General features: G+C 42.4%; 1 protein-coding gene across 1 annotated transcript in view; it reads left to right on the top strand.

Annotated features, from left to right (window-relative positions):
* The first annotated feature begins 1,724 nt into the window (after positions 1-1,724).
* map3k5 (mitogen-activated protein kinase kinase kinase 5) overlaps positions 1,725-26,766 on the top strand; it is a 74,305-nt gene continuing 49,263 nt past the window's right edge. The window contains exons 1-3 of the mRNA XM_073492410.1: positions 1,725-2,614; positions 21,328-21,467; positions 25,371-25,394. Of these exons, the coding sequence (XP_073348511.1) occupies positions 2,185-2,614; positions 21,328-21,467; positions 25,371-25,394 (594 nt within the window). The 5' untranslated portion in view covers positions 1,725-2,184. The remainder of the gene's footprint in view (positions 2,615-21,327; positions 21,468-25,370; positions 25,395-26,766) is intronic.

The raw sequence follows: 26,766 nt of genomic DNA, 5'->3' as shown, positions 1-26,766 counted from the left end.
TGTTTTGTTCAGCAAGATAATCTTCACAGATGAACACCACTTTTGTGATTTTCAAAGCGTAAATTAAATTGCTAGAAGTAAAAAGCTAATGTGAGGCTACAAACAGACTACATTGCGGTCATATGACTTAAATGTTGTCACCATTAAACGTCTTACAACACATTTACTACACATGTTTTCTGTAAATTGATCAACATACAAGTTGTAAAGTCGCCTGTAGAGATGAACTAAAGAGTAAATGGATCTACGTGTTCAGTGTGGTGACGTTTAATGTCCGTGATGTCTGTGGTCTCATTTAGCCACTTGTTAGCAATCGCCATTTTTAACCGACACATTATAGCTTTATAATTAAATTGTTGGACATTTAGTGTTGTATTTTATGTCATTAAACAAAACGTGTAAATATCTTAAGCTTATGGTAACCACAGACCTTATTTAAGGCATTTAACCAAAAACCAATTCAAAAACCTCATAGACTTTGAGACAAGGGAACCGGATGTGCAAAAATGCTAACTGATTTCCGAGTTTTAGGACTACAAACTACACCTCTACAGTATATGGTGGCAGACCTAACACCTACACCTAACTCGTCATGGCCTAGGTAATACAGACCCTCGCGTTGGGGAAAAGATCATCACCTTAAAGTTCCTGTTTGTAAGAAAAGGGGATGGTGGCTGACCCGTCCTACAATCCCTAAGCGTCAGTATTTAACGATTTGGGAATGGGACCTTTAACTTTGGGTGGTTTAACACTGGTCTCACTTGAAGTAAGTAGAAACATCTGTAGAATAGTTTGGACATTGAATTGATGTATTTTCATAAAGAAAAGATGCCTGCACTGACAAAAGAGTAGAAAGTTAGTCTCTTCAGGAAGATTCAATATATTTTTTTAAAAATGCTGCCCAAATATGGTGTGTAGACTGAATGTCCTGGTCCTGACAGGGGGAAGCACTCTGTCTTTATAAAAGCCACAAATATCTGCTGATTGTTTTTAAATGTGATGTAAAAATAATTACAGTGCGTTTACTGACCTGTAATATCAAGTGCTTTCCACTAGAGGTCCCCCTTATGACAGGAAAGAAAGGCACCACCAGGTTACAGCAGGTGACAAGCAATTAGAAGGAAGCAGCACCTGTATGAATGCATTCATTAAAGTTAGCTCTCACATTTGTCAAATAGGTTTAAGCTACAGGGTTTACTGCAGAGAAGTTTTTGCTTAAAACCTGCCATGACTGATTACCACCACCTAAATCTGGGCTGCTTTATAGATCCCACTAGATTAATGGACGAAACAAGGCAATTAGTGCGCAACATTATGAAATGCTTCCAGCTCACAGCCCTGAATACAATCATTATGGAGATTAATGTTCAATATGGGGCTGTTTGTTTTGGAAGTACTTCATGTTCCAGCTGATTATTTGGTGAACTAACACTTTCTAATCTGGACTCATTTGTCACAGAGAACTGAAAATACTGCTGAGTGGGTGTTTCGGTCTTGTCGTTTTTCAGGGAACTGCTCCCTTTCCCTGAAGTACACAGCTACAGTACATATGGCCACCGTGTCTCCGCCCAGCTCCACCAGACTCCCACTGATATCTCTCCGCCCAGCGCGCGTGAGTGTGAAGCCTGGGCTGGAAGATAACAGTGGAAACTGGGCAGGGTCTGCCTGCACATGAAGGCACCCTCGATGCGTGCGCACTGTGCTTTCTCTTCTGAGAGCTGACGAGCACGTCGCTCCGATCCGACGCTTGAAGCAGCGCTTAACTTCGCCTCCGTGTGACATTCCCGTTTCCTGTGGGCGTCGCTGCGCTGACACCGGCTGCGTTGCTGAACTTTGCGAAGTGTGTGGATCTGTTCGTGAGAGCCGAGAGGGAATGCGCGGATTCGGTGGCTTTGTTTTTGCTCTCCTCGGACTATTGTCGTGACTTCTTCAGAACCTGCAGTGTCCCACGGCGATATCGGGTGTTTTTCCCAGCGTGCAACCGACAGTGAACATGCAGCATGATGTGTAGCTGCACCCTTCGCTCTGACGGACTGTTTACCTGTGTTAAAGCGGAGCGAGGTTGCACGTCGTTGCCTGCGCGGTGCAGACGCTCCATGGGTAACCGCCGTGCGTAACGCTGGCTCTCCATGGAGGACTCATCTCGACGCACACTTTGAGACAGTGAGTGACACTTGCGACAAGATGAGTCAGTACCAGGACGGGATATCGTTGCCGGTGCCTTGTTTCGGCTGCAGAGAGAGCCTCGCTGGGGAAAGCACGAGCAGCAGCAGTGGAGGAGGTGGAGGTGGAGGTGGTGGCGCCTCCTGTATCCCCGCTGCTGGGACTTTCTGGCACGACTCGATGGTCAGCGGCGGGGGGATCAGCCCCTCCACCGTGGACTGCCCGATGGATGGAGGGGGCTTGCTCTCCACCGGGAAGTCCGGCAAAAGCAGGCCGGTGACGGTGGCGTATGTGGTGACCGGAGAGGGGTTCCAGCAGAACAACGCGGAGAACATGGCTCTGCAGTGCCTGAAGGACGCCTGTGATACGGTGGGCAGCAAGCTGGAGACTGTGAACTTTGGTAAACTGGACTTTGGGGAAACCACGGTGCTGGACAGCTTCTACAATGCAGGTGAGTCAAGTGAAATCCATCGAGTGAAATTTAAAAAATCAAGCTGACTGAACAAGACCTTTTTTGATCTTGTTCTTCTTAGACAAGTCTTAACTTAATCATTACCCTCCATTATAATGATTAAACAATCAGATCAATAGTCCTGAGTGAGAGTCAGTCAGCCCTGAAGTGCTGGCATGCCACAGGAATGCTTACCTCTCCTGCAAACTAGCCGCAGGGGGTCAGAGGTCAGCACTGCTGCATAACCTCTCTCGGAAGCTGTTTGGCTGCAGGACAGGTTGCTCAGCGCGCACTGAACACAACAGGCAGCTCTGCATGTCAGGGCTTGAGGCATTGAACAAGAGAGAGCATCAGTGGGGTTGTTTAATTTGCTCCACAAATGTAGAAGTGATTGTTATTTCCCCCACACACATAGTTTTCCCCCCTTCCATTGTGCGCCTCCAGTATTGTGCCGGGGTGTCATGGGTTGAACCATGAGGCTGGACTTTCCACTGGAATCTACAAACTGACTGAAAGCACTTGTGTGTATAGCTTGCTCCTAATCCTGCTGGAAATGTTCAGTTGTATTATAAACACTGAGAAAAAAAAAAAAAAAAGCCTTTGGAAAGCAGATCTTTCAGGCGCTGTGGTCAAATAAAAAGCAGCTGTAATGTACAGGCGTGTCGAGGAGGAGGGAGGAACAGCAGCAAGTGTATGCATTTCTGTTCAGTAGATCTTGCAGGAATTAAACACCTGTGACCGCTACTGAGAACCCCGCAGCCTTTAAAGAGCGACATCTGTGCAAAACACCAGAATATAAGCTTCAAGGATACTTCAAGGAAATATCGCCGTGTCAGACTCTAGGAAGCCGCTCACGTAGCCTGAGCACAACTTTGACTTTCAAGGACAAACATGAATGAAAATGTGAAAACATTTTGTGTCATTTGTTTTCTGAGCCAGTCTAAAGGCACTGAAATGAGTTTTCACAGACAAGGGCAGCTACAGATAACAAACTCTGCATGTGAAAGTGCACAAAATGCAGAGCGCAGAGGCAGAAGGAAAGCTGAAAGGAACACTTGTAGTCATCTGCGTGATAGTGGAGGACGACACCTGCCACAACCGGGCAACTCAAAGCGTCTTCTTATTAATGGCTTATAACTGAGCCATACTTTAGAAAGTGGGACTGTTATGTGTAACACACACCTATAAAAACCTTTCAACCAAATATGGCCCAGTTTAGAGCTTAAACGCTCAGTCAGTTCATCGATATAACATCCTCTCGTGTTGGCTTCGTAAATGCAAAGATTTTGGTCTTCGGCTGCAACTAACAATGGTATTCTCTGTTTTGGTTAATCTGTTGTTTATTTTCTCAGTTAATCGATTGGTTTGGTCCATAAAATGTCAGAAAATGGTGATGAATGTCAATCAGGGTGACGTCTACGAGTGTCTTGTTTTGTCCACGACACAAAGATATTCAATTTACTATACTACTATACGATTTACTGATTATCAGAATAGCTGGCGATTACTATAATAGATGACAACTAATTGATTAATCATTGCAGCTCTAGCTTACAACTGATCTATAACAATCTACATATCTCCACAGTAATATATGTAACTTAGACATCTAAAATATACCTAGTTTTCTGTTCTCTGTCATATATGATAGTACTGTGAATATCTTTGGGTTTCGGACTGTTTGCTTTACAGAGACAAGCAATATGAAGATGTCTTGTTGGGCTCAGAGAAATTATACTGAGATGTTTGTTCACTGTTTTTCAACGTTTGAATGACAAATTAATTAATAAAAAGAATCATTAGTTTAAACCTCAATGACTTAACATCTTTTAATCTCCAAATATCTAAACCAAAAGTTACTGGGATGTAAAGCTAAAGATGTTATATTAACCAGGAAATAACCTCACTGAAATAAAAGCTCAGTCATGGCCAAGACTGAGAAACACATGAAGAGATGCTGAAAAAATGTGATGCCAAAATTGAAAAGTTGGTGGAAAATAGAGCAAAAAGTTTATTTGAAATGCCTCTGTGTGATGACCCACATCAGACCTTCATAATAAGAGCGCAGCAGTGGAAGCAGACAGTTGTATACAGGCTTGTTTCTTGTCACAACATCACGTTATTAGTTGTACAAACACAATGAGTTCTCCTTTTTCTCATTCGGCTGTTTTCCTCTGAACTACTGTGGAATTTTTCTCATAATTCACAGGGGAGGGCAGAGGCATTTTCCCAGAAACGCTCTGTCTGCTCTATCTGCTCAAACACACACTGCTTCATCCTCTTCCTGCACAAGTGTGTTCCAGAGATGAAGGCCAGACAACACAAACCTTTAAACAATGAGCTCAGAGACGCACCAAAAGTTTGTGTTAATCTGGAAAGACGATTCATTAGATTCCAACACACCGACGGGCTGTTTCTAAAATGTGCTCCTCACATGGTTCTGTGGACGAAGAGGACGTTTGGCTGGGAGACAATAGAGGATGACTGTCCAGTCTTCAGGAAATGTTGGGAAAGAGATGTAATCCAACAATAATGAGGACCCATATCTTATCATCAGGGGATTTTCTATCCTTATAGTTCAGCTATTGATTCTGCTCCTGCAGTCAGACTTGAGCTCTGAAGTCGTATTGATCAGGTGGAGTTTGAACTTGTTGCTCAGCTGTCTCAGTCTGTGTTACTCACAGTGTGATCACACGTTACTGACTGAGACCAGTCAACAGTGATGGTATGTAAAAAAATAAAAAGTGGACAACCTAAAGCAACAATAGGGCTGCAACTCACAACAGTTAATTTAACTATCAATTAATTCACATTTTGATTTTTACAGTTTCCAGTTATCAGACAACAGATTGTACATGCTCATACATATATATTTGTGGAAGGCCAATATCATCCAATGATATATAATATATATTCTCACATTTGAGAAGCTGGAACCAGTTCATCTTTGGCATTCATGAACTGGTTATCTTAATCTTTGGCAATTAATCTTCTGTGGACTGACTAATCAATTAACTGACTTACTGTTTACTACTTAAACTAGCAATAGACAAGGTTCTTGCTTTAGTGTCTCACTATCAAGTAGGCTTGGGGGACATCCAAAATGTAATATTTTGATATTGTCCCGTGACAATATTATACAATATCATCGTCCCGTTCGCACCTGACTGTGATATTGCACTGTTATGTTAACATCTACTTTCAGCAAAGATGACATGTAGCCTGATTTGAACCCCTTGGCTCGCCATTTTCTCCTGCTTTTAACCAACTGCCAACTTGGCGAGCTGGCGTTTTTCTTAGAAAGTGAGTCTGTATGGTAAAACTTTGCATGCATGCCTCATCAGGCCAATTAGACTGTAGTAACCTCCCATTTATCGACGCACGTTGCCTCCGCTGGTATTGTAATGGTATTGTATCAAAGCTAGAAAATGCCAGTATCGTGACGACACTATTCTGTACAATGCAGTAATGGTGAACTTTCACATCACACTGTGTGGATCTGACGCTGTCTTGGTTGTTATCTGTGTCCTGTATCAGTTTTTGTCAGACTGAGCAATGAATTTGTGGTGGGTATAAAACACAGGGGAAAAATACATATATAAGCAGTGCCAATAACCACTCTTTATCCACCTGCAGGAACCTCATTTCTGCTGCAGAGAGCAGTTGCTTGAAGTGCTCTCAGAGAGAAATATTTTTGAAGTCACTAAAAAAAAGCAGCAGCCAAGATCGATACGCCTGTTGTGCTCACTCCTCCATCTCTCCTGACTCAAGTCATGCAGTTCTAATGTATGTAGGCCGAACTGTAGACCCCCTGAACTAACCTTTGTTGAATATTGAATGCGCACATTCACTGACTGAGCAAAGTGCACGACGGTTTAGTGTGAACTGCAGAGGGTGAATGAACTTCTTTGTCCGTCTGTATTAGAATCTAGATTCCAGATGTATTGGATTCCTGATTTCTGAATCATTGTCCAGCAATTCCAGGGTCTTGTGAATGGCTGGTTAGAGATCAACCCAATCGCCAGAATAAGTGTGAGTGAAGTGTCTTTCTGCAAAACCACAGAGAAGTTAAAATTTCTTTATGTTGCAACTTAACGTTCGTTTAGGATGAATTTTGTAGTTCTCTCTTCGCACAAAGCTGTGATTATGCTCTGGTTAGGTTTAGGCACAAAAACCACTTGGTTAGGGTTAGGAAAACATCATGGTTTGGTTTAAAATACCCGGTTTTGTCTCCACGGCTGGAAATATTCCCAGGTCTCCTTAAAAGGCATCTGGTTTTGACGCCACAAAATTGGCTGGGAACATCCCCGGGTGTCCAAAAGAATATCCAGTGGTGGGACTTGAAGTTGGCCTTCTGCCAGCCTCGTTAGCTTGTAATACTGCCATCCTATCCACTTCCTGATGTGAAAAGTTGCTGATAAGCATATAATGTGAAGGCGTCAACCTTGGACCTATCTGTGGTTTGCAGAAACGTTAAATGCTACCATTATATCCTGGCATCTGGGCCGAAAATAGTTAATTAAATGGCCAATCTGGTACTTAAGGCATTAACCAGGAGGATTCAGTGCTTATATTTGTTTCTCCCTTTATAAGTAAATCAAGTAAAACAAGCTGAGAGGTTTTGATTGATGTCTGTGTGACTTGTAGTGCAACAATGAAGCACTAAACAGTTAATTGGGCTCGCTCGATACGTTTCAAATGATGCATCACTTCTATCGGCGTGATAATTTGCAGAGCTCACGGCTCCTAGGCACCGCTAATGCATCGTTTGTGTCTCCTAAATAGAAAGCAGCCGCTCAGAATTCAATGTCAGACTGGATAAGAGAGCGAAAACAAAAATGACAATTCACACCGATGGGTATTGATGTTCTGAAGCTGCGTGGAAACACATCGAGACAAAACAACGACAAATAGTGCCCGAACACCCGCTTTCAATGCTCAACATGCAACAGTTAATATTTGAATTTATCAGGGATCTATTGGTCAAACTTGTGTTGTTGCACCTGAATTAGCAGGTCGGGTCACAGCTGCTGTATGCAGAGCTTTATCTCTCCTGTTGATCATTACTGCTGCATCACTGTGTCATTTACAGCGAGCACAATGGGTTTTTGAACACTTCCTGGGCACTTTGAAAGCAGCTTCGCCTCAGTCTGAGTGTTTGCTCACCCCTTGTTTTCTGCTGAGAGCTCGACCCCACCGCTCACCGCTCTGCCAGCGGCACAGATACAACTCAGAAATTGTTTCATGGCCATCCACTCGTGCTTTTACTTTGGTGGTGTTATATTGAGAAGGCTGAGAGAAGCTCATTGTTGAGCTCTGAGGTGGGGGAGTCACGAGCTGGAAAGATTTTGAAAGCATGTTAGGCACGACAACACTGCACTAAATGTTAAGTAAACACATTTTCTCACTGGTACATTATACCTGCATGGCCTACAGTGGCCCTCAACTGTTCAGACATAACATTTTCATTATTTCAGAAAAGAAAAAAATGTGTTTCATCATCATTTAGCACATCCAGATATTTTTAAATTGCTCTATTTTGTGCAACGAACACATTTCAAAATTGAAGATAATTAATTCGCACACAAAAAAGCACAAATCCTCAAATTTCTAAGGCTGGAAGTGGAACATTTTTCTTTATTTATGCCTTATTAGTGGCTTAAATTCATTCAAATAATTTCCTGTGAAACAACTGGTCAATTAATGGACCTGTAACAGCACTAAGGACGGCACTAAATCCCACCAGAGCTGCTCACTGGTAACCATTAGGTGAGGTAGGGTTTGAGTGGCTCAGCAAAAATTCATCCACATGTCTTAAAATAGGCAGCGGCCTTGTAATCTCTCTGGCAGTGCTACACGCAGGGCTAGCTGGTGAATTCCTGGAGCTGTCGAGCCAAAGCTACACGTTAACGTTCGGCTATAAACGAAGAGTTAACTGTCAAAGCTTGTTGGCTCGGCCACCTGTGGCCTGTCTGAAAACCTGCTCATTTTATGGAACAGTTCAAACGCAGACAGCGGAGGGTTTCAATTAAACTGGATGGGGCAACACAGCAAATAAGCTACGATAGCTTCCTCCATTTTGGTTCCATTTCCTCAAAGGGCAACGCTGTCAAAAGTTTGGTGGTCAAATGGAAGGAAATGTGTCACCAAAGTGAAGCTTTCATCCCCTTGAGTAAATCCACAGCTCACAGATTTAATTGAAATTCATTTGTTTTGTTCTTTTGTAAAATGCTGGTGTGTAACATTTTCTACCAGTTTCTATATGTTAGATTTGTCGGATTCGATTGTTTTCTCATACATCTTTAATGATGTGGCTGTAGACACACACACGGCACAGATGCAACTCTCGCACAGCACGTGAGGTCCTACTATGTTCAGTGTCAACACCGCCGGGTGTCAGCTGACAGCGTCTCTGTATTCACCAGCATTACACTGTGCGCTCGGCTTCCCGACTGCTCTGAAATCCCATCAGCTGGCCCTCCGCTAAGTTGTTTATCCTCCCTCCTGTTTACTCTGCATGCTTGGCTGCTCGTCAGAGGTTAGAGAGCACAAGGTCAGAAGGAATTAGCCCACAGGTCGCTCGCTGGCGTCTGGGGAAAAGTGACTATCTCAGTGGGAGAGGCAGACTGTTGGCAGAAACACAGTGTTGTTAAGGAAAAGTTTCTTTTCACGCTGATATTTCTCAACAGGAAGTACAGTGTCGACTCAGAATCGGAAGCTTATAGCAAACCGTCACATTACATCAGATTTTGCTTTTTTGCTTTGACATTTTTGCATGTTCTGCAGAGTCATAACAGAAATCCCCCCTGGGTCTCTTTAAGAGGGTGTTCTTTATATTCACTGAACATGTTGTGAGTGCAGTACACTCTTGGATAAACCTCAGGGCAAATGTCTTAAGTGCTCCACAGAAAAATGACAGGAGGTGGAAGGGAGCGGCGTATCAAAGCTCCCTCTCAAGTCTTATCTGGGGTTCATGTGAGGTGAAAGGCATCAGGAGTGGGTAGCCAGCGTCTTTAGAAACCAGTGGAGGGTAAGGGAGACTGACTCATGATATGATGATGATAAGGTGCAAGAAAGCAATCTGTAACTCTATCTACCCCAAAGATCAGTGAGATTACGCCGCTGTATGGGCAATCAGCTGTGAAAAATGTATGAAGCAGCCCTTTGATTTAAGGGGAAAAGTGTAAATATTAGAGCTGAGGAGATTGTAACCGGTCTCCAGCAGACAGAGGTTTGATACTCGTCAGTCTTTACAATACTCCTCTCACGTACTCAGCAGCTCTGAGCTGGTTTGGTTCGGTGTTTTGATTCTGCACATGCACCGCAAAGGTCACAGAGTGAAGTAGATGCAAAACTGTGTGCGTGACAAAAGTAAAGCATGGGTGGTTGAGGGAAGGAGGCCAATTTTTTTTAGGTTTCAATTTACTAGATGAAATACAACTTTTACGGGTGTTTTGTTGAAGCGCTTCGCAGAGTTCCCTCCCTTTCTCCTCTCATGCTTGGTTACTCGTCTGTAGGCTGCCAACACCCCTCAGGACATTAACACAGCATGCCAACAAATGAGTATTACTGTAAATCATGTTAAAACTTCCTGCAAGTGATTACCTTAACGTCAAATCAGCCCTCACATGTAGGCTACTAACAAGTCTATAGCCATGATAGCAGTGCTCGAGCATGCTAACATGCTCATAGTAATGTTAAAGAAATACATTGTTTGCCATATTCACAATCTTAAAAGTGTTATTGATAACATTCATCATCTAAATGTGCCATTACATCTCCTCCCTCCCATTGCATTCATGTTACAACACCACTGTTCAAAACCATCTGCCCCCCTCAAGTGGTTTCCAGTCTGTGCACTGGCTAACATTGCTAACGCTAGGTTAGGTTGATGAGAATGTCATTGCAAGTAGGCTATTTTACTCAAATCAAATCAGAGGATACCCAAAGTAATTATGATTCATCCTCTGGGTGACATGAATACCTGCACACAATTTCATGGTACATCATCTAATAGCTGCTCAGATATTTCAGTCTTGATGGATACACTCAGTTTGCAGTATTTGTTGCAGTTTTACTGGTTTGTGACATTTCTGCAGTTTCAGGGGGAAAACTCTTATTTCTTCCACTTTTCAGGATCTACAGGTGAAGTTTTAAACTCCTTCTTAGCGCAGCTTTATTCCACTGCAGCATTCTGCAAACAAGCACAGCTCTCATGAGATGTAATCATGATGAGGCAGAAACACTGTTTACTTGGCATAAATACAAAAATCCTCTTTGTTACAGTGAATTCTGTTTCAGTGAAAAGGAAAGCAGGAAGTAAATCAAGCAGACAGGTCGGGGCAGCTTGCACGGCAGCACGGGTCTCTCCCAGCGTGTTTGTCAGCCGCAGATGAATTCACATTCTGTTCTCAGCTCTTTTCCCCCTCGGGGCCATGGCACTGTGAGTTTGTAAAATCTCTGGGTGTGTGAAAAGGCAACAAAGTGCAGCAGAGATATAAAAGGGCCAGTCTGCCAGGAGAAAGGTGCAACTGGCAGGTTGGTCTCATTTCCTGCATAATGGTTTTTTCAGGGTTTTGGGTCGTTTCTTTCGAACACACTTGTGTCTAAAAATAAAGGGAGCATTAATTTCTCTGCAGGGCAGGGCGTCTAGAAGACAGAATAACTATTGTCTAGTGTTTCCCATACGATCCCGTGGGAGTTGAGATATATTTGTAGACAAAAATGCTCAGTTGAAAGACTTGTATGGTGCTTTTTCTTCCATTCCCAGGGTTGTATTTTTGGGAGAACGCTGCAGCTGGCTGTTTATGTGTGCGGCTTTTTGGCCTCACACGTAGCTGAACCTGATTTTGAATTTGTTATAGTTATTTGACCACTTCTAGAGACACTTTCCCTGACACAGGTGCATCAAAATGTCGTTCGTTCCAGGCCAGGTTCTTAGAGTTTGTATGCCTTTGTTTCCCTTCCATGTGTCGACTGAAGTATGGTGAAAGGGCAGTTGGCACAGTCGACAGTAAAGATGTCATCCTGCGTGAGTAATGGTGACGTCACACTGAGGGGGAAACATGCAGCACCTTGTTTCTACCGGGAACTGTTGCACCACTAGTTCCTTTGATTTTGACATATCTAGAACAAGTTGATGAGACGAGACTTGAAGGTATCCTGGGTATTTTTCCCCACTAGTGGCAATATTTACATTATCTGGGCTTGGCTTGTGCTGATTGGCGTGTACAGGCAGTTGAAGAGATGATCGCTGGTTGACTAGTTACTACTTACTGACTAGCAAAACCAAGATGAACTGATCTCTAGAATCTGCGACCTTCTGTGCATTCAGAGATGTTTCTGGTGAAGTCTGCCCGCCCGCTGAGTCACGTTAATCAGCACGAGTGACGAGTGAATTTAAAATCCTTAGTTACGAGCCAGTAACTACTTGTTTTCCGTGGATCTGACACCTCGCATCTCTGTTCTCCAAATCGCAGAGCAAAGTTCTCCAAAACTTTGCTCTGCGCTTCATAAGAGTAGTTAACGTTACGGATACGTATCAAGATATTAGAGATAAAAACGTAATAATGTTAAACGTGATGCTATGATATTTGTCATGTTGGGTGTCAAAGTGTAGATTTGCAGCACCATTACTGTGATGTGATTGGTCACCAGTCTGTAGAAGAAGGCGTTTGTGGGCAGGCGTGGGGTGTTATTCTGTTGTGTTTGCAATTGCAGAGTTGCACCGCCACCTGCTCGCTTTTCATGCAAACGCCAGCATTTTCAATCATTTTGCGGATTGTATGCACATGCATCGTTTTCAGTGTAAACGCATGAGCACATACTTTTTTTTAAAACGCAAAGTCATTGTCATGTAAATGTGACCTGAGTCACCCATGGTGGCATTGACTCCCCCGACCCCCTGGAACTCTCGCCGACCCTAATGGCATTTCGAGTAAACATGATTGGACGATACAGAGATAGAAACAATCGCCCAACCCTAATCTGACCAGCAAAGACCCGAGACGCATATAGTAGCAGTTTGCCAGAAAAAGGCAGGAAAGAAGCTATTCAAACCAACCATGGATAGAAACAATGAAAATATGACAAATGGCGTTGCAGATGTGATGACAGAAATGCATTGTGCATGTTTGAAAGGCTTCAGGGATACACTCAGTGCATTTAAGATAAGAGAAAGAATGTAAACATAGCTGTTAGTTTCTAAGAAAACTCCACAGGGCACCGTTAAGTCTGTCTTGAGTCCAAGTCTCTGTGCTCGGTTATCTTTCATGTCACTTCAACCTGACAGCACTGAATTATCACCTGCGGCACAAGGACGAGACGTAAGCATCCCGCAGCTGCCACTACACATGGGGACGCAACAACCAGCCGCTGCCATTTCTGGAAATTTGGCAGAGAAGTTGGACATTATACTCTCCGAGGTTTTTTTTTTAAGGGGGAGGAAAAAGACTTCTCGAGTGTGGGAAATTATTTCCAGTGGAGCTCGGAGAGAGCGATTCCACTTTGTGTCCTCTGTGTGGGACGAGCTCCAGGGAAATCTCCCCGCTGCACTCTGCTCCGCTAACACGAGCCGCCTTTCCTCCGTCTCTGTGAGGGATAAGGGGAAAAACCTCAGCAGCAGCAGCTCATCGAGGGTTTCACTCACATCTTTTAGCCTCGCTGAGTCTCCATGGTTACAACATCTTGCGCGTAGCTGTTATGTAATTGATTGTAACGAGTGCTTTATTTATGTCCTGTACCTGTCCTGTTCCTGCCTACTCAGAGTCAAACACAATAAAAATGCAGGTCTTCATGGCTGGCCCCTGAGTGACCGATGCAAACAGTGCTGTTGAAATGTAATTGCAGTGCTTTTAGCATTGCAGTGTGGTGACATTGCACAAATATGAAGTGTTATTAGGCCACGGTACGGGAACATACCTGCACATGCAAACATTTTATCCCTCCCCTACTCTGCCAGGGAAAACAGATGATATGAAATATGCTGTGGCCCTGTAAGAAGAAGAATAGTGGTGGGAAAAATATCAGCAATGCCACAGAAGAGCCACTGCTTTCATAACAGATAGTCAACCTTGTTGATATACTTTTGCTGACATTACCACTTTTTTTTTTTTTTTTATACGTCTTTTGGACGTTGTATAGACGTTTATATATCGTTTATCGACTAATTCTGGCTGTCAGTGGATGTCCAGATCATAGCCAGTATGAACGTCTATTCTCAACTAATTCTGGATGTCAGTGGATGTCTAGATTATGGCCTGACTGGACGTCTTTTCTCAACGTCATTTATCGACTAATTCTGGCTGTCAATGGACGTCAAGATCATGGCCTGGCCATGTCAATAGTCAGGCCATAATCTGGACATCCACTGACATCCAGAATTAGTTGAGATTAGACGTTCATACTGGCTATGATCTGGACGTCCACTGACAGCCAGAATTAGTCGATAAACGATATATAAACGTCTATACAACGTCCAGAAAAGACGTATAAAAAACTTTCATTCTGGCTCCCCAGAGGACGTCTTTTAGACGTCTTGGATGTCCATAAATGATGTCTAAAAGACGTGATCTAGACCACTTTTTGCTCACTGGGTTTTTAGTGTTTTCACCTAAATAAGAAGTTAAATGTTTGGAGATTTTTCATAAGGCACTACTTGAGAATTTGCTCACACCTGGTATTTTCATTTCAGTTACGTCTACCTTGATCCAGGGCCGCTCGTAAAGGGGGGAAAGCTTTCTGGGGCCCATTACTAATCCTGTTCATCCTGAATTTGAGCAATAATAACCAGATTTTATTAAACCGCAATACTCAGTTACTTATTCAAAAGAAAAAAATGTGTATTGTTGCTTTAGTGAAAAGCAGCCTGTAATAAAAAATAAAAAAACGTCCTGAAAATGTGCACCGAGGACAACCTGAGAAATTCACTGATCTAAATTAACTACTCGCGGATATTGTAGTGAATTTTCTTGCTATGCCAGAGCCTGCACATAAAACTGACAATAAATGGAGGAGAAAAAATGTAGATGGCAACATCTTTGGACCCATGTAATAATGTAATGACTGATGTTTTCAGTCAGCTCCGGTTGATGAGTGGACGATAGCCAGGAGGCTAACGTTACTAGCCAAGAGGTAGCTAGCAAGGTTTAATGAGCCACCACCACCCTGGAGAAAGATGATGATGTGTTTCTTGACCAAGCACCCAGGAAGAGCTCCAGGCTTTGAAGCCGACTTTCATAGTGGCCAAACCCTGTAATTACAACGTCACGTGACGCACTGGGGCCCGAAAATAAGAAGATTAATTGATTATTCGGGAAAACAAAGCACAGATTTTCGTAATATATTTTGGTTCATCTCTCAGCCCTCTTCGGTGAATGGAGCTTACTCAGGCGTCATCACGCAATGCGAGCTGAAGCTTGAGGCGGCTGTTTCATAAGGTTGAAAGCTGCAGCGAAAACTCTATTAAGTGAACCTCGAGTTTAGAGTATTTGATCACAGATTTGTGTCACCAAGGTCAACAATGAACATGCATCCTCAGATCTACAGATGAGTCACTGATGAAAGCAGTTGTTGGCACAGCTACAGCGATGTATAGTGTAGGTGATGCACACAGTCTCTGTTTATCGCTGAAGGCTGCTGGTAGTGACTGTTTACATTTCTCAACAGCCCACACTCATTAAAATAGATTTCTTTGTGTCCAAATGTGTTCTCTCCATTTGGCTCCGAGCACAGAAGGGAAAAAGACAAAAGACACTTTGAAATAATCCATATTCAGTCGAGCCGTCTCCAGTGCCATTTACATCCTGCTGCGATTATAAAATCGAGCAGACCCCGGGCCCCCCCCCCCGTCTGAAAAGAGCCTGTGTAGTTGGTGGAGGTCAGAGAAGGATCCATACCAGAGACACCAGCACAATCTCCAGTGAGTTCACGCAGCTCATCAGCCTTCCTCCCGCTCTCCTCCCTCCCCTCTCCCCCTCAGAGGCACCGCTGGGCCTGAGGAACCTACAGCAGCAGGCCGAGCGCCGCTGAGAGCCTATTGAATTATTTTTCCTCCTCTGCTTTGAGCAGTAGGCGAGGGAATCAATTTGGTTTTGGTCAACGGTAGCAGGTTGAGCCGTAGGAGGTGTAGCAGGATTATGAGGGCATCACCGTGCATGTTTTGGTCGTATCTCTCCGCGATGTAGATAGACTTGGGTTTACTACTGATTTGAGGTGATAGCGATGACTACAACAACAGCTGAGGTGAGCACATGTGATCATGTGTCAGGGCCCACGATAAAGCGTGACTGGATGACTCAAGTTACTCTGCTACTGGCTTTACGCAGCCTTCTGTCAACGCTATGTTGGCAGGTCTGCCGCTACGTTGGCATGCGCTCAGCTGTGATGGTGCATTGGTAAGCAATCACGACATCTGAAGGCTCTCCAGAAACATTCAGACGCTCTGCTGTTGAATCCTGCAAAGTCACGGCTACTGTCTGTGCAACGTTGAGCGTGTCTGTGCTGTTTGTTTCCATTTATTCAAGATTATCGTCATTAATACGGCATGAAACTACTGGCAGAACACAAAGAACATTTCAAATATAGCCCGCCATCACAGGGGGAAGTGTGTTCACAACATGTTGACAGGGCTTTGAAGTGTGAGGCATTTCCTCCTTTTGTTTGTTTAGTCATATAGTCAGATGCTTGTCACGATTATGTTCTCGGTACTTACAAATGCAGTGCTGTTTATTATCGTTAACAGTTGGTTCTATCAGGAGATACATATTTAAAGAGGGCTGCAGGAAACAATCACTTTCATTATTGATTCATACGTCCATTATTTCTCAATTAAGACATTAATCACCAGTTTAACCTAACCAGAGGTGACAGCTGTATTTAGATTAGTTTGTTTTGGACTTCCCATCTAACAAAAATGTTTTGTTAGATGGTCAGTCAGAAATGAAAAAGAAATTTAATTCACAATGATATAAAACAGAGAAAAGAAACAGCAGTTTTGCTGGAAACTAAACTCCAGCCGTGCTAGTGTCTCTGTGTGCTATACAGACTTAAGTGGTGGCCATCCATAGAGCTGTAGCACTAGCACGGCTAAAATCTTAAATAATCAACTATCAAATCGTTACCATCACGGAGTAGTTGCTGATTAACTGACGAACCATCTTAGCCTTACTGTTACCCCCTTAGTGTGGGCCTAGATAAGATAAGAAGTAGCTGCATGCGAGCTACAATCCTGTCGTCGTTAGTCAAAAATCCTGACGAGGAAATGAAGGATGAAGGTGGTTCTGTGTGACTTCCCCTGCATTCAGCCTCTCACTAACGTCTGGGACATGTTGTTCTTCTGGTTTTATAATATTAGACTATTGTTCAGCACTCGTGCATTCAAATTGAAATACACACTGCACACTGACAACATCATACGGCACCAGTCAAGTGTTGTCAGCTCTCGGGGGCTTTGTTGTGAGAACAAAGCACTTATGAGAACTGATTGCTCCTCTCCACAGAACAAAACTCACTTGTGTCCTGCCCTTTTTCTTTTCTTTTTTCATACGTGCACAGAGTCGGCTGCGTGCCCTATTCATCACCTATATTAGCCTCGCCCCTATGACAGCAAACACTTTCCGTGGCTCAGATGTATTCCTTTAGAAGCAGGTGAGGTTTCCAAGCAGAGCAACGCATAATCACCCCCATCCATGTCATCACTGCGTTTTATAAACATGTCTGCAAGCTTCTTTTTTTTTTCGTCAGAAGATGCAGCTGTGTGTTACACTGCTGCCTTTTTAATGGCCTGTTTGCATTCAATTCTGGTTGAGATGTAATATTGATGGGGTCTCCCACTAGCAAAGAAATGAGACAAGCTTATATTTTATTCATCAGCCAACCTGCGCTGTCTGGATGTTGACATTCAGGTGCACCTTGTGTGCATAAAGTAAGAAGAAGCTAAACAGCCGTGTTTCAGATTGTTGAGGTCTGCTGTAAGATTAGGCATAAAATATAAAGTATTCCTCTACTTGATATTCAGTCAGCTTCAGTTAGAGCCAGACTGATAGAAGATATTGGCCAATATTGGACTATCACAGATATATAATTATTGACATATATGTTGTATATGTTAACATGCAAAAAAAGATGTTGGGGGGTGGGGTTTAATTACTAAATTCCTGGTGAAGTTTAACATTTCAGTGCACTGATGTCATTTTAGACAATAAAGTTGTTAAAATGTAAAATTATATATCTATCGGATTTTTTTTTTTTTTTGGGTGTAGTTGTAGTTATCAAGAAGATATATAGAAGGAGGCAGGATATGTTACAGTTTAACAACAAAGTAAAACTGAAAATTGAATGATTACACACCACCCCAAACGTCTTTTTCTGCATTGTGTTCTTTAAAACTAAAAAGTTTTTTATCAGCCGATAGTGACAACATATACCCCAATACCGATATATCTGATATCCGATAATATCGGCCAACCCATACATCAGTCGGGCTCTAAAGAAATCACTTGGTTCTGGTAAGTAACAGATCGTGTTTTGGGTTAAAATACCTGCTTTGGTTCTCCTTAAAATCTCCTTAAAATCATCCAGTGGTTTCATGCTTGAAAATGTTGAAACACAGTCTTGAACTGCAGTCACTGGCTTCTTGCTTATCTCCCCCACCATCCCCTTCAACTCCCAACATTACAGTCGGGTCATAACCATGTAATGTGAACGTTATGTGACATGAATCATAGCAGTGTCATTATGGTAAGTAACCTATCACACGTACAAATGTGAATTTAAAAATGGTTTGCAGAAACATTATCTCCCGACATCTTATCCTGGCAACTGGGCTGTACCAGTATCAGCCCCAAATATCGAGGATCAGTTGGGTATATTTTCAGTAGAAGCCAGTCAATTTTGGTCCGGACTTTTAATGACACAGGAGACACAATGAGCCTGAACGTCACGCATGATTGTAGAGATGTCACTGACAGAAGTGCGTCACAGATATGGAAGTAACAAGTGGTCGTTAAGAAGAGGTCAGCGAGTGAGGATTAAGGTGTACTTTCCCTCTCCGCCTTGTACGTCAGAAAGTGAAACCTAACTTCACTGCGTTCAATCACGGAGCGAGCGTCCTGATGTGACTAACCCGGAGAACAAAACCCTCTTGATATTCTGCATCACTGCACAGATCCGCCGAGCTTAAAATCCCTTCTATCCTGTCCTCTGTGTACTTGGCTGTAATGAAAATGTGAGGCTGTTTTTTTTCAAAGCTTGTGTGGAGGAAGGGGACTGATGATGAGAACCCTCTGAGGCCAGCAACAAGTGCCCGCTTCCTGGATGAATTTGCATGCGCTGATGATGAGTGCGACGGGCTGCACGGCCCCTCATCACTGACAAAAGCTCTCCACGGCTGCAACCAGCCAGCCTGTGATAGGCTTCTGTCTGCTGTGTTGGCATGCAGCCACACAGCCTCTGAATTAAGTGACTGTCTGATGTTAACTGTGCATTCAGATTGTGAGCATTCACATGGTTGCTTTGAGTAATTTGGCCTGTAATTTGTTCTGATGGCTTTAGTAGTGTTTGAAGCTTTGAGTCAACAGTTTTTGGGGATCTGCTCTTCTACACAGAATGTATTTTTTAACGTTTTCTATTGTAACATTGCAGTGATGTTACATACATTTGATGAGAGCAGTTTTTAAAGTTGTGTTTTTAGATTTTTGGCCACTGTTAATAGATTAACAGGTCATGTTTTTGCTAAAATGGAATAATACATGGACCTTGATGTGAAAATCATGTGTATTGAGATGGCTTGTATGGGCCTGTTGGGCCATGGCGGAGGTATACGCTCTATTTAGTGTCAAAATCGCATTTTTATGACTTAAATCAGGCTTATATCATGACTCTTTGCTCGCTGTCTTTCTTCAGTAGTTTGAAATGACTGAAATTGAGAGTCTCAGGGTAGAGGGTGTTCATTTTCTAAAGATTTTATATTTGTGATTTTGGATGCGAGTCCAAGCATTAGGCCAGTAAAACAGGACTGACTGGATGTAAACTTTCTTTGAGTATCTGTAAGCAAAACTTGTAGAAGACTATTACTATCTAGAATACTATCTATTCTGCATTTGTCATGCTTCTCTGTTACTCTCCTGATGTATTGTCTCACTGTTTGTTCAATCTGTCAAGTGCAAAATGGGTAATAATAACACGATTTTCCTGCTCAAAACTACTCAAGACCACAACCCAGAGGCAATCAGAGAATACTGCGCCACCGGCAATTGTTCAGAATTGAACAACCTATCATCTGACTTGCTTGCGGTCTGACCAAGAGCTTAAATTGCCCCGTGGACTAAGGATGAGGATGAGGATGAATATTTTAATGCTTTCCTCCAGTACTAGTCCACAGACTCTAATGGGAGCGAGCCAGTGAGGGCCCATTAGGGGTAGAAGATTTGAGATTCTCTGCTCTTCAGCTGCCTGTAATGTGTTTGTTGAAACAGAGAGGTGGATAGTTGGAAACAGATGAGAAAACCAGGGTGCGGCCTTATCTCTCTGACTCTCTGAGCTCTTCTGTCATTACTGGAGCACTGCCACCGGGCTGATTTGTTTTTGTTGTTATCAGTGGGGCGAGGTGGCGTCAGGGACAACGTGTACCGCCCTACCTCATGTATGGGCCTCCAAAACACCGTCATGATTATCCTACACCTTCATCAGTGTGTTTATTACCATACAATGTCATTTAAATGCAACAGTTGAGGGATTTTCAGTATGTTATGGTTCAGTTCAGCAGCACACCTATGAATGAGCTCTTTGGTTACACGGCACAGCAGTCTGTTATGCTAGTATAAGCACAGAGCTCCTGGTTCAAGGCTGGGAACTCTCTCTCTCACTCTATTGATCCAGATCATCTGCTCGAGTCCAGCTGGAGTCAGTGTGGTATTGAGCATGTTTGTATTCATTGATAGGCGGGTCAAATCACCTCCACTGGTGGAAATGAATGTTGTTTTTTAAGAGAGCACTTCTGAATTAACTCCACTTGTGTCTCTGACATGAACATCTATAGCTGACAACAGATAGAGACTGTAGTAAAAGCTGCTCTAAACATCACCTACAGTTTGTAATACAGACACACACATGATGTGGTTTCATATCTGTCCATTAACCTTTGACCTCAGAGCCGTGTCAGTGTCCCAGAACAATAAAGACCGGTCCATGTTTGCTTTAATGAAAACAAGATATTGACAGCTGCAGCAGTGACATCCACCTTTGATGTGCAGCATGGTGTCAGATTATTTATAGCAAAACTGAAATCCAAAATCTGTTTTTTTGTTATTGTGTACGAGCTGTTCTCACAGGGTTTGAAAGGTGTTGTCATGGGACAAAATACAGCTAAATTCTCTGGTATATTTATCAGTTTTAGCATAAAAAATGTATTTGTAAATGTAAAATGTATAGACATTTTTAAAAATATGGCCAAAAGCTTGTAGTCCACATACTGGATCTTGTTTTTCATGGTTCCACTGACTACAGGTTGAGGAAGGGTCTACAGTTTTTCCCAATCGCTCCTCAAACTTCCGCTCAGTTTCTCGAAATTATAAACACAAAACTGAAAAAAGTAACCGTTTTGTAGAAACTCCACAATAATGCCCTCGAAACCATGTTCTCTCTTGTCTTCCACCAAAACAACTCACACAGCCAGCAAATGAAAATGACACTAACGTGACACCTCTCTCCATCAGACATAGCTGTTGTGGAGATGACAGATGCCTTCCGCCAGCCCTCGCTCTTTTACCACCTGGGAGTCCGAGAGAGCTTCAGCATGGCCAACAACATCATCCTGTACTGCGACACTAACTCCGACTCCCTCCAGTCCCTGCAGGTAAGCTGCCGTGATGATCACCAACCGGCCCTCAGCACTTTAACACATGAAGGAAACAATCACTGTTGCTCACAAGGGTGGTGATTAAAGGCTATATTTAGGAGGAGGCAGGGGGATTGACAGAAATGTAATTTGGTGGCAGCGGCACATAAAGGCGTCGATAATTTGATGGAAGGAAATGCATTAATGACGCTGTTTGAGTTGGGAAGTCAGCAGCGGGCTTGTGACGATGCTGTGCTTATGCTTTCGTTAGGTTAAGGCACAAAAAACATTTTGTAAGTGTCGGGAAATGGGTTTTTTTGCCATGTTTTGTCTCCACAAACACCAGAAAAACTGTCCTGACGTCTCATCAAAAAATATTCGCTTCTGCTGAAGTCTTATTTAAAATACCCAGTGGTTTCATGCTTTAAAATGCTGAAACACCATTTCAAACAGTGGTCTCTTGCTTGGCTGCTGACTCGACCGCTTGTTAAAAATATCCTGTTTTGTTCCCACTAAAACAGCTGTAAAATGTCCCGATGTCACAATAAAAATATCCAGCTGTTTCAGGCCTACAAGTGTTGAAACACAGTCTCGAACAGTGGTCTCTCTCTTGGCTGCTGTCACATCACTGCCATCCCCTCCTCTTCCTGACATGAAAGTGAGCTCATATACATGTAGCCTGAACGTGATATGACACATATTGTAGAAATGTTGTTATGATTTATATTTTATTTTTGTGACGGGGCTGTTTCACTTCCACCGAGGAGGTTCAATCCTGTTTGTTTGAATTCAAAAACATGTGCTCGTAACAGGTTTCCATAAAGTTTGGTGGGAAGTTAGGTATGCTCAAATAACAGGTGTATCTTAGTCCAGGTGTGGGTCAAAGGATTGCAAAGGATTACATTGTCACCCATATTTTCTATATTTGAAATAATGTATTTGGTACCATGGTTGAGACGTGCTTTGTGTTTCTTGTCTGTTCATCCATGGTGTTGATTCGTGCTACTGCTACCTACTGTAGCTATTCTTTATTTATTCTGTATTTTCTTCACAACCTTACAGATATTTTGGCCAAAAAACAACTTCCAAAAATGAGTTTTCTGGCAACAAATCTCACACTGTGAACTAGATGTTGAATCACTGCTCCACGATAGCATCAGCAAAGAGACAAACAACACTGTGTTCAGATAGAAATGTCAGGTTTGGACTTTAATGGGCTGGAATCCTAAATCCTGCTGACAGATTTTGTCTGAGTCAGCATAAGACAACAGTGTGGGTCTGTAGCAGACAAGACGTAGTTCACACAGTCTGAGGCCCTGGTGTAACACATTTAAAAACTCCTGCTGTAGGCGACTTGTAGCAGAGGAACACTGAAGCCTTTATTGTTGGTTGTTTGTGTAGTGAGAAGACTTTCATGGCGACAGGGATCCTCAGCCAGCGACCGCACTGCAGAGTCGACATATAGCACCATACAGCCAGACTCAAGCTAAACATGACATAAAAAGATGATTAGCGTTCTCAGCTCTATTATTTCTGCCCTTTTAGCTATAAAAAATGTTTTAGAGGCCATTATTTCCTGCCCTAATGTAAGCTGGTACCTACCAGGAGTTCTCCCTCCCTGTGGTCTGTCGCAGTGCCAAGCTCTGCTGACTCTGCGGTCGGCTAACTGCACCTCACCCTGCCTGGAAAGACCACTTCTCTCCTGTGGTTTCCTCTGATCTCTAGATGCTAAATTGTTTCGAAGGGTGTGTTTTAAGAACAGAGGTTATCTTAAAATACTGAAGCTACTTCTTAAAAATACACCAAGACCCGAAAGAGACCTTTGTGTAGTCAAGAGGCCTTTGTGTACTTGGTGTGCACATGTTGGTCATGCTTCTTTTCACAGCAGATTTATTTATATACTTCTTTAAAGAATAAAGTAACCTGTACAAGCAAGTACGCTTCATTCACTTATGAAACAGGGCTCAATGTGGCTCTCCATCCACAGTAGGAAATACTTGTTTGGATACATGCGAGGATTTCTTTTTTAAATTAGTTTAAGTGAGACATATGCTCATTTTCCGGTTCATCATTTTATTTTCCATTACTACTAGAATAGTTTGAGATGCTTTAATGCTCAGAAAACACATCACTTTTCTCATACTGTCCAGAACTGCAGCACTGTATTCCTCCTCCATCCGAAAAACGCTCTGTTTCAGCTCCTGTCTCTTTAAGACTCCTCTTCCACAGTCTCCTCTGATTGGTCAGCTCACACACGCCTGAGCCAGCACCGCTAACAACAACAGAGCAGCTGTGCTAGATCTAATTTTATGTGTCAAACTAGCTGCTTGGCATAAATTATGTAAATATGTGTCGTGGTGACGTAGTGTGATTAGGTCACCGACTTGAAGGCGGGCAGAAATTTGTGTTTGCCACTGAGCTTATTTTCTGCAGTAATCCAAAACCCAATAGAAAAATCCCAAAGGCTTATTGTTGAGGGAACCAGGGCAATGCTAACTCATCCCTGCTGCTCTCTATTGCAGATGGAAATACGTTTTCTTCCACCAAAGTGGTCCTGACTGCACCGTTATTGATTCAGATTGTAACACATCATAAAGGTCATCATAGTCACTGATATGACAAACTCCAAATAATGTGGTATTGATGTTGTGCAATAACCCATTATTGCCTTATATTCCTCAGTGAGCAGTGGATATTAGTCAGGCTTTGTGCCATGTATCCAGCGCATGATGAGAGGAACGGCAGTCAAATCATTTCTCTCTCTGAGATTTATGTGGTACATTATGTTATGAGTTTGAAAATTAGAAGCGGAGACTGCTTCAAAGTTGGATGATAAGCTCATTTAAAAACAGGTTAAAGCTGACAAACCATGTTAACTGGATTGATAAAATGGACTATAAAGCTTCAGACACTTATTAGTCAGTGATTCAACAAGCAGTTTGAAGCATACTGAGGCCTTTAGGTGGTGTACAGAGGAAGTGAAGCTAACCGGACAGCAAGGTTTTGGTGCTTTAGACTTGAAATGACACTAAAATCTTTCTTTCAGAAGTTTTGTGATGTTCAAATCTGATCTTTTCTTTACCAAACTTTCCTTCTGTGTGGCCTAATGTAGATCATACTGTGGCCTTTTCATTGTATTCAAACATGTTGAGTGCATTTCCTTTCTCATTGAACAGTTGCAAAACCTTCTTTGAATATTTGGAAACCTGCGTCATTCACGTCAGCTCTGTGGTCTCCTTGTACTTAATAGGTGCAACTCTACTTTTTACAATGCATTAATGGCAATAATTTGAACGATTTAATTGTTAGCTAGGTACCATTATACAAAACTATGGATAAGTTAAAACTTTTACGTTTCTTTAGGTTAGATTTCTAGCTTCTCTCTTGTCACAACGCTATGCTTTACTCCCTGGTTAGGTTTAGGCACAAAAACCTCGTGGTCATGATTAGGAAAACGTCACAGTTAGGTCTAAAATACCTGTTTTGGTCGCCTCAAACCCGTCTGGAAATGTCTAGAGGTCTCATTAAAAACACCCGGTTTGTCGGCACAAACGCAGCTGGAAATGGTCTCTCTAAAAATATCCAGTGGTGTCACACTTACAAATACTGAAACGCAGTCACCTGTTTGCTGCCTTTTTCGCCTATAACTCAGTCACCATCCGCTCCACCTGTCAATATGAAAGTCACGTCATAAACATGTAATGTGAACATGCAAATGTCTATATGGTTCATAGCCTATGACTGATCTGTGGTTTGCAGAAACACTAACTAGCGTCTTCTTGATAAAACGTTACTGTCTCAGATATGACTTATTGTATTTTATTATTCAGCAGACTAACACAGTGTCCAAAGCAAATTAGCCCTGAGGAGAAAATGCTGTCATTAAATCTCTAAATGTCTTTGTGTCTTCTTGTCTTTCAGGAGATAATTTGCCAGAAGAACACTGTAAGTACACAAAGCAATCTCTTTTTTCCCCTCGCCTTTGCCTTTCACACATTACTCACCCATTGCTCACACACCGCACATATTATGTGTTGCAAAGAATATGCTTTTTTACAACGTGCAGGGTGCACAGTGTCTAGCACCTTATGTTTTCTCTTCTTGGTGTTATAAAGGTTTTCTGTTGTAGAAGCTGTGATGAGTGTTTGGTTTCTCAGAAATGTGAAATGAAAGCATCTTTTCTTCCATTATCAAGGCGCTTTTTTTCTCAGATGACAGCTGTTTCACGAGCTAAAGTGACTGCAGGGCCACGATCTGCATAAAAAGGCACAAGCATTTTGAAAATTTGACTTGTAAAAAAGTGCAGCATTCAAATAAGGTGCTTCCTTAAAGCAAAGGAAATCCTGTTCTTTACTGAGTCACGCCTCAGTGTGCTTCCTAATTAAATCTATAATTGATTAAGATTAACGCATATATACATTTTAGTCAAGTAAATACAAATATAAACTATGTTTTAAGTTAGAAATGTGCATTTTTTTTTACTGTTATGTGGCTCAGTGTATGTATTGAGTACAATATGTGCTGTAGAGGACAAAGCCAATAGTGTTGTCATTATAAACGACTTAAACATTCCTGTTACAGTGTCGAATCGATTAGTAGGTCTCTGGAATGAAAGTGAGCGAACTGACAAAAATATTTTCATCAGTAATGGTCGTTTAACAATGAAGACAACCCAACTTACTTACGTCTGTTTCTGTTTTGATTGAGAGACGCTTAACCAAATAGTGCCCTTTGATTAATTGATTTTCTCTTAATTGACTAGAACTAGTGTGATGAAGGCAGAAGCGTGGGGGCAGCTGGCTGATTGTTGTCAAGGAGTTCATGTTCGGGAGCGAGATGAAAGGCTTAGCTCTCCTAAGTGGCTTTTCAGAGTGGAGGGAAGTGGCCCTGTGCTGCATGAAACGTACTGATCTCCGACACTGACTTGTGCCATGTCAGGAGAGCTGATTATCACTCACAGTATGAGTGTGAACTCACTGATCTCCCTTATATGCACTCACAGTCTTTGTTCTCACACTTTCTTGCTTCAGTTAGAGCACTTAACTGCCCTCTGCACTGATGCATGTGCTTTTAACACCTGCTCCGAGCTGGTAAAAGTCAAAGTTTCCTTAATTTTTTAAGCAATTATTGCCGGTTTTCTCTATTTGATCCCATTCCCATAGAAGAACTAAAATGTGTTAAATTTAAAATACACTTTGAAATCCGTTTTAATCACATTCAGCGACTGTACGTATTCAGAAACGACAACAAAAGGACACAGTGCAGCTTGACATCAGGACCTGCCTCCTGCAAGCCACAACACAGTCAAGTCAGCATA

This window comes from Pagrus major, chromosome 22 (assembly GCF_040436345.1).
Source record: "Pagrus major chromosome 22, Pma_NU_1.0".
Classification (NCBI taxonomy): Eukaryota; Metazoa; Chordata; class Actinopteri; order Spariformes; family Sparidae; genus Pagrus; species Pagrus major.
Note: the sequence above shows the minus strand (reverse complement) of the source record. Positions and strands in the feature narration are given on the sequence as shown.